The sequence below is a fragment of the Fragaria vesca genome, linkage group LG4, assembly GCF_000184155.1.
Source record: "Fragaria vesca subsp. vesca linkage group LG4, FraVesHawaii_1.0, whole genome shotgun sequence".
NCBI lineage: Eukaryota > Viridiplantae > Streptophyta > Magnoliopsida > Rosales > Rosaceae > Fragaria > Fragaria vesca.
This window is the reverse complement of record NC_020494.1, coordinates 906,364-915,188: the sequence shown is the minus strand read 5'-3', so window position 1 is coordinate 915,188 and position 8,825 is coordinate 906,364. Positions and strand designations below refer to the sequence as shown.

The window sequence follows — 8,825 nt, the reverse complement described above, 5'->3', positions numbered from 1 at the left end:
AAGAGTTATGCAGATGTCCGTAGGAGAGATCTTGAATTTCGAGTGGGTGATTGGGTGTTCCTGAAATTATCTCCTTGGAAAGGGGTTGTGCGCTTTGGGAAGCGTGGGAAGCTTAGCCCGAAGTATATTGGCCCATATGAGATAATAGAGCGAGTTGGTTCACTTGCTTATCGATTAGCCTTACCTCCAGAGTTAGCTAGGATACATAATGTGTTTCATGTATCCATGCTTCGCAAGTATATTGCCGATCTTTCTCATGTGCTGCAAGAGCAGCCGATTAGTTTGACGAGAGACTTGTCCTATGAAGAGGAACCGGTTCAGATTCTCGACCGAAAGGAGCAAGTGCTTAGAAACAAGACAATCCCGCTTGTCAAGGTGCTTTGGAGGAGTCATCAAGTAGAAGAAGCTACTTGGGAATCAGAGAAGCAAATGATGCAGCAGTATCCCTATCTCTCCTCCCACCCGATTTTCTTCTCCCTCCGCCCAGAAACTTCACCACCGCCGTCCGCCGCCGTCCGGCCACCACCGACCGCCAAACTGGTCCCGTTCGGACCCTTGCCTCTTCCTCTCTCATCCTGGACCGGTGCACGCGTGCGGAACGCCGCCGTGAAGGAGCGGTCAACCCCGAAAGGTTCGACTGCCGGAAAGGGTTTTTCGCCGGAGCTCCGTCTTCCGGCCACCATAGGTCGTGATTTTTGGCTCAACTTGTAGCCCTCATCTAGGTGAGTAATCCCTCGAAAGGTTTCGGCTAAATTCGATTTCGTTAGGGTGGTTTGTATAATTGAAAGTTTTAGGGATTTATGGATGTTTTTAGTCGATTGCCCTAGTTAGGCTTGGAATTGGTGTTTGTGCTAGTTATGAAAGTTGTAGAGCTTGATGAGAGGATTATTCTGTCAAAATTTCATAGGTTTTGGAGGTCGCCGGAATTGGCCTCCGGCCGCCACTGCCGGCGGCGTCGCCGCCGGTTAGGAGATTTTTAGGGTTTTAAGTGTGGAATATTAAGAGGAGTTTATTGATGTGATTTATGGAATTTTTGGATGAGATTTGGATAGGTTTGTGAATTTCCGAAGTTTGGATTTTTGGCGGTTAATTAATGTAGAATCCGGCCGAAGGATTTAAGTCGTATTTTGGGGAGGTTGTATTTACGACTGTTGAGTATGATATTTAAGTTCGGATCATTCCGATTTAAGAATATCGAAGTTAGGCAATGATGAGCGTATTTATGGCTCTCGGGTAATTTTGCCTATTTTGATTAAATATTGGATTATTGGTTGGGAAATTAATATTATATTTGGAACAGGACGTGAGGAGGCTCGAGCAGACGAGGCCCCAGATCGACATCAGGCTTAGGCCAAATTTGTGAGTGGACGTTTATTTTAAATAAATGCATGCTATAGTTCATGGTTGAACAATTAATGTCGTGGAGTATTTTGACGTCATTTTAATTTTTGACGATTTTTATTTCTCTTGGAGAGATACCGAAAATGGGATTTTCGGTGGATATAAACATGTAATTATGAGAGAGTATGTATATAAATGCTAGCTAGCCATATGTGTCTGTCCACCTTAATGGCGTAGCATATAGCCGCATTATGGTGTGACGTGAGCGTTGGACGTAAGCGTAGTAGCCCTATTTGAGTGTTTAATTCATATAGGGGGTATGGACACATATTTATACACCCGTCTGTCCACCTTGATGGCGTAGTGTAGCACCGCATTAAGGCGTGACGTGAGCGTTGGACGCGAGCGTAGTAGCCCTATATAGACCCATGAATTTATATAGGGAGTATGGACGAGTGTAAATACATATATATATTATAGAGTCTGAGAGGCTCGATATTTTATGGGATAAAAGTTTTATCGCTTGCGGCATGCATTCGATTTTTCCTTAGAAATTAATTTGGGGAAACATAAATATTTTATTTATTATTTTATTTTTGTCCACTCACTCTAACGTTATTAAATGTTTTCCCCTGGGCCCTTCGTTTTAAATTGCCCAGTCTACAGAGTTCGGGTTGGATCTAGTAGGAGACGAGGCATAGTCACCCGCATTTCTGCCAGTTTTCGTCAGTAGGTTACCTGTTCAACCTACTTGTGTTTTCTTTCTTCCGCTTGTGTTTAGTAGCTCTAAATACTTTGGGATTATTGTATATTATGTGTAGAATTTCTGAAGGATGATTATGTGATGTTCGGAAGTGTTGAATTAAGAGTGTAATATGAAATTTTCGAGTTAGGGTTGTCCATCTGCAAGGGAGATTTGCTTAATCTTTTCAGTAAATTTTCCTTGGAGGTGGTCCCCGCACGACTTACTCCGGGTTTCAGGGTGAAATTTGGGATGGGTCGTGTCATCTATTCAGCTGGTTTCCATATTCATATAACTTCTTTTTCTGGGTTTGGTTGACAAGTGCTTGATGGTTGTTATTGGGAGAATGTGGTGTAGTTTGGTAGAATGCGGTGTAGTTTAGTTTTAGTCATGCATGACAAGTGCTCGTTCCTCTTCCTATTTCTCTACTTTCAATCTTTAATTCCGTTTTGTTGTTTGCTTCATTAATATAGTTTATAAGAATTTATCAGGAAAAAGTTTAAAGCTTGACAGATAAATAAGAAGGAATAGTACATGATTAGTATTCGTTGTAGATTTATTAGTTGTTTGCATATGACAGGGTATTGTTACAAAATTTATGGCTGTGCTAGGGTCAAGCTTTGATTATGGGAAGCAAATGAGATTTTAAAGTTGGGTTTTTCAGGGGATTAAAGTATCAGATCAATGAGTGAGTAGGAATGGTGAGGCCTTTGTTTTTCTCAAATGTGATCTGGGTAGAGTTTCCTGCCTCCTAAAATCGTAAGGCTCAGCTAAAGGACCAGATTCGACCCTGGGTCTATGAAGCGGAATTTTCAAATTTCTGGGGGTGAAAAAAGAACTTTTTAGTATTGAGGTTTTTGGTGAAAAGGTCTTAAATATAGTCCTCTGTCAAAAGGCCATGGAGTCATAGCTCCGGAAAGAAATTCATCCAATTCTCAGTGAGAACTTTGATTATAAAGGGAGATATCTGGTTAAACTTAGCAAACATGGTGTGATGGCTATGTGAACCTGATTTGCTGTTGTTGTTGTTGTTTTTTTTTTTTTTTTGAATGAGTAAACTTGTAATTCCCAAGTTATAGAGGATTTAACCAAGTCCCATAAGTCTTTATTTGAAGTGACCTCCTTACTGGGCCTATTGTTTGATGTTACTGTGTTGAACTCCTGCTATTTAGACTCAAAATCTCACAAAATATAAGTTTTCCACAGATAGATGGTAAAATGTAAATTTTTACTTACTTTTCGGGGGTGTTCTTATTTTCTTGAAGTGTCATGGTCCCTAACTTTATGCTTGTGGATCGGCAAATCCCTTGATGACCTAATTGATCCGATCACATGGTGTCATTGACTTTAGTTGAGCCTGTTTCTTGCACATGCACTACTTAAATAGATTTATATGTTTATCTGCATCTGCAATTTACACTGACAAATTGTTTTTTAGGTATATCCTTTTGACAAGGACATGGGTGCTACTCATTTAAGCAAGGTGCTGTACTTTGGTTAAAATCATAACTGCCTCTAGATGGGAAATACTGATTAGATAAATAACTCTAGATAGGGGCTGTCTTGCATTTCCATATCACTTGAAATCTTTAGCTTGCAGACTGATCATTGACTTTTCCCTTTAATATAATCTCTATTAATTAAGACAATTTGCCTTATAAAACTGTCATTTGGTTTAATTTTTAATAACCCTGAATTACCCATTTCTTGATATAAGTTAGCAAAAGCTTAATATAATAAATAGAGGGTAAAACAGTAAATTAGGAATGTGGAACAGTTTCAGTTTCCTTCAAACACTGATTTGCAGTTATCGTTTATTACCCCTCACACGTTGTATACATTGTGCATAGGACGTTCTTATCAGTTGATTGATCCACATGCAAGAGCAGTTTAGTTTTCCTCTACGTATACCAGCTAGCCCTGTTCGTGCAAAGAGAAAATTTGTGGTAACTGAGAGAGAAGTTGGAGAAGTGGAGACTAAAACATACACAGGTTTGCACTTTGTACACATACGGCTCCATCGATATTCATCCCTCGCAAAAATTTACGGTTCATACAGAAAGGGGAGCAGAGAAAATTCCAACGACAATTTTACACATTCAGTTTAGGTCAGTCATTGGATAATTTTCAAATTTTGATTTTTAGATGCACTTTTTGGGTTTGTATGGGTTTAGGTATAATTTTTGGGGTTTTGGTTTTCTTTTTCTGCTGGTACACACCTATGACGATGCTGGAATTGATGCAGGAAGTGGCGCACTTCATTAGAACAAAGGTATGCCTAATTTATCCAGTAAAATGTTAAGTACTGTCATGTAGGCTAGATTTTGGGTCTAGTTTGTTCATTGTTGTTTTCTCTAAATTTTGCATGTATCTTGGATACTTGGTGCAAATGACTAAATGGTAATATTGCTGCTCTGTGCTCTCCTGTTTGCATTTAAATGAGTATATTTCTCTTTCAATATGGATTTGGCTTTCCATTAATGTTCCTGGTAATTCTTTCTCTCTGCTCTCCCGTATTCTTTTTGAATTTAACTGAATTTAATCACTTTCCTAATGACACAATTCATATTTATGCTTTCTATTGATTATCAATATCATTACTAAGACATCATGTATATTTTGATTTCTGATTGGTTTACTTGATTCGGATTTCTTTCATATTTTGTTCCCTAATCATTGGTTCATTTTGATTCGGATTTCTTTCTTATTTTGTTCCCTAATCATTGGTTTATTTTGTATCGATGACCTTTGTATGGTGGGAACACTTCAATGCTTAGCCGATAGCCCGATCCTAATCATTGGCTATGTGATACATCTTTGAGTACGTCCATGAGCTATGAAAAGCTATGCCTTGGTTTAACTACATATGTTGTATAATATTTACGTTTGGAGGTCTTATAATGCATAATGCAACTTTGGAGAAGTCGTACATTTGGAGTTCATGTATATGTCTTTAACCATGTTTTGGTTTTGTTTGCTAAGCTACTCATGGTTATTGCTTATATTTCCCAGATTCATGTGTTTTCTTCCATTTTAAATCTTCACTCGGGTTTCCATAGTATTTTTTTCAGTTGTATTTTCTCTTCCGTTTTAAATCTTCACTCCAGTTTCTACAGTATTTTTCCAGTTGTATTTGCACTTTATTTTATGCTCTTTTAGTTTTTTGTTCAATGTAATTATGTTTTCAAAAGAGATAAGGTTGTTGTATACCTCTTTTTAATTGTACTTTGTTATATATATAAAAATGTGGATCAAGGGTTGCCAAATTTCTATATTTCTACCATTGAAAGTAGCTACAATATATATGATCTCTGCAGAAAGGTTTAGTTCTGTTACTAGTGTAAGACCAACATTATGCAGAAACATATGGTTGATGGTTAAACATTACAGTTTCGTATTGTCAAGTTTGTTACTAGTAAGCTATCCTAAGTAAATTTATGTATATGATGCTTGGATAGTTAATGAAGGGATGACTTTTTGCTTTGCATATATATGGTTGATGGTTAAATCAATACAGTTTCGTATTGTCAAGTTTGGTAATTGGTATACTTGTTTCAAGCAACTGCTTTTACTATTCATATGCCTGAATTAACTATGCTTGTGGTTTTGATGATTCTAACAGTAGACTTTCCTGTTTAGTTATTTGATTTTGGGGTTTGAGTATACTTAGTAAGCTATCTATCTGTGTCTTCAAATTCTGATGAACATGAAAACTCATATTCTTCTCTCTTAATTTCACTTGTAGAAGCAATGCAGAGATTACTTGAGAATTGAGATAGAAAATCTAAGTTAAAGTTTGGATTAAGAATACTTGCCTCACTACGCCTTTGATTTCAGGCACACCAAACTCATCTCAAGCTGAAGAACTGACCCTGAAGTTGCAACCACTTGTCTGAAGATCGACTCATCTCAAATTAGGTATACGAATGAAACCTTATCGCTCTCTCTGTCCCTTAATTTATGTTTTGGATATATATAAGATGTTGATTGTGAAATCTGAAATTCATTTCAACTTCTTTTCAAAATATTGAGTGAAAAGATAAGATAAGCCATTTGTGTGTTTATATTGAGATTTGTATTGGGTTAGTTGGTTAATAAAAATCATTGTGCTGTGTTTTATTAGTGGTAGGTTTAGTTGTGATTATAGTTCTGTCTCATAGCTAGGTTGTTAAATGAGGTCAATTTAGATGTGAATATTATCATTGTCAAATTTTTGATGTGGTACTATAATGATCCAGGAATTTTGGATCATGGGTTTGGACTAGTAATTCATTATGTTGTGCTGGTTTTATTTGAACTAGAGTAGTTCAAAATACTATGTTTTGAACGCTAGAATAGTTAATATCACATAGAGTTAGACTTTCAATGTTGAACTTTATTATTAAGCATGTCATACTCATTTATGCATTGTTGTGTAATCTGAAATCTATAGTTTACTTCTGCTTACTATGTGCGTATATACTTCAGTAGGGAGAAAAATGGACAAGTCATGGATTGATTGGGGAACTAGATGTTCTAAGCCATACTATGAGAAGTTAGATGAGTTCTTGTCCTTTGCATCTGCTAGTAGAGATATAAGTTCAAGGATATATTGTCTTTGTAGAAAATGCGAAAATCGTGATTTATTTGTAATAGATATTGTGCGAGAGCATCTTCGAGATAATGGGTTTTGGAAGAAGTATAAGATATGGGAGAAACATGGTGAGTCTAGGGATTATGATGGCTCACTGCATAGGGAGGAAGTTCTTTTGGGGTTAGACAATTATATGGATGTAGATATGGTTCGACTAGTCCAAGAAGCTCTAGGAACTGCACATGTTGCAAGACCAGATGCTGAGAATGGTGGCGAAGAAAATTCAGATCCTCTTGCTGGTGGCCCAAATGAGTCTACTAAAGAGTTCTTGAAATTAATGAAAGGTGCAAACCAGCCACTATATCCAGGTTCTAAGAAGCATACAGCCTTGTCATTCATTGTCCAAATTCTAGAAGCGAAGGTGTCAAATGGATGGTCTGACACTTCTTTCAAGGATCTGCTTGATATATTTGAGGAGTCTATGCCAGAAGGTGTAAACCTTCTTAAATCCTACAATGAAGCTCAGAAGTTAACAGAGGATTTAGGCTTCACTTACTACACAGTGGATGTTTTTGCCCTAATAGCTGTATGCTATTCCGAAATGGGAGCGATGCAGATCTTGACAACTGTTTGATATGTAATTCATCTCGGTGGAAAGATAATGATGTTGATGGAGGTTTTAGAGCTTCGTTCGGGGCTTGAAAAACGTCGAGCAGCAAAGCAAGCAAGATACTTTCCATTCAAACCAAGGTTGCAGAGGTTGTTTATGTCCTCTAAAACAGCTACCCTTATGAGATGGCATGCTGAGAAACGAACAGATGATGGTGTGTTTAGGCATCCGGCAGATTCTCTTGCGGGGAAGGATTTTGACAGCAAACACGCAAGTTTCTCTACTGATATTCAGAATGTAAGTCTTGGCTTGGCCTCAGATGGATTTAATCCATTTAGAACTATGACTATACCTCATAGTACTTGGCCGGTCATACTGGTTCCATACAACTTGCCGCCAACGTTGTTGATGAAGCAGCCTTTTATCTATCTGTCTGTGCTTATTGATGGACCACAACCTCCTGGTGATAAGATTGATGTGTACTTGCAACCACTAATAGAAGAATTGAAGGAACTGTGGGAAGAGGGAGTTCCAACATTTGATGTTTCAAGCAATCAAATGTTTCAATTGTATGCTAGATTACTGTGGACTATCAATAACTTCCCTGCCTATGCCAATTTATCGAGATGGAGTACAAAAGGTGAATATGCATGCCCGAATTGCAACTCTGAAACTGATTCAGTATGGTTGGAAAATGGTCACAAGTGGGGGTTTGGGAGCAGTAGGAAATTTTCACCTGAAGATCACAAGTACCGGAGAGATGCCAAGTCCTTCAATGGCTTACGAGAATACAGACAAGCTCCTCCAACACTATCTGGAGTAGATCTTCTCACACAGATTCAATCCAATGGTGTAATTACATAATACAAAAAAGAAGATATGCTAACAAGGCAAGAGATTGGACCGAAGAGACCAGAAAAAGATCCTTTGAAGAAAAAGAAGCACAACTGAAAGAAAAAGAGTATTTTTTATGAACTTCCTTACTGGCAGCACAACCTCATTCGTCACAACCTTGATGTGATGGATGTAGAGAAAAATGTGTGTGACAATGTTCTTGGAACCATAATGGGAGCTGCTGGAAAAACAAAGGATAATTTGAGATCTCGACGCGACCTTGAGACTATGGAAATTAGAAAGCAGTACCATGTGAAGGAGAGGGAAAATGGTACTAAATACTTTGAGCCTGCTGATTTTGAGATGAAAAATGATGGGAAAGATAAGTTCCTCTTAGCCTTATCTTAGTCAAGAATGCCGGATGGTTCTGCTTCTAATATTACAAGGCGGGTACGTTTGAAGGGTCGTACGATTGGAGGTCTTAAAAGCCATGATAATCATACCCTTCTACAACAATTAATTCCCTTATGTATACGAAGTTCCTTACCGAAGAATGTGGTTGAAGGGTTGATCGATCTCAGCAAGTTTTGCAAAGTGTTGTGCTCCAAACTAAATTGTGCAGCAGATTTGGAGGAGGCATGTTCTCGCATTATTGTAACCCTCTGTGATCTGGAAAAGATATTTCCACCATCATTTTTTGATGTAATGGAGCACTTACCTATACA

The 8,825-nt window shown here is 37.9% G+C and overlaps 1 protein-coding gene across 1 annotated transcript; it reads left to right on the top strand.

Annotated features, from left to right (window-relative positions):
• The first annotated feature begins 7,317 nt into the window (after positions 1 to 7,317).
• LOC101303607 lies at positions 7,318 to 8,508 on the top strand. The gene is made up of 2 exons (XM_004297803.1): positions 7,318 to 8,118; positions 8,257 to 8,508. Exons 1-2 carry the CDS (start codon positions 7,318 to 7,320, stop codon positions 8,506 to 8,508), a joined length of 1,053 nt encoding a protein of 350 aa, XP_004297851.1.
• Positions 8,509 to 8,825: the final 317 nt, after the last annotated feature.

Excerpts from the sequence above, each read along its gene's own strand:
- LOC101303607 (XM_004297803.1), top strand. The coding sequence starts at position 7,318 with ATGATGTTGATGGAGGTTTTAGAGCTTCGTTCGGGGCTTGAAAAACGT. Across the intron at positions 8,119-8,256 it reads CACAGATTCAATCCAATGGT|CACAACCTCATTCGTCACAA; the intron begins GTAATTACATAA and ends CCTTACTGGCAG.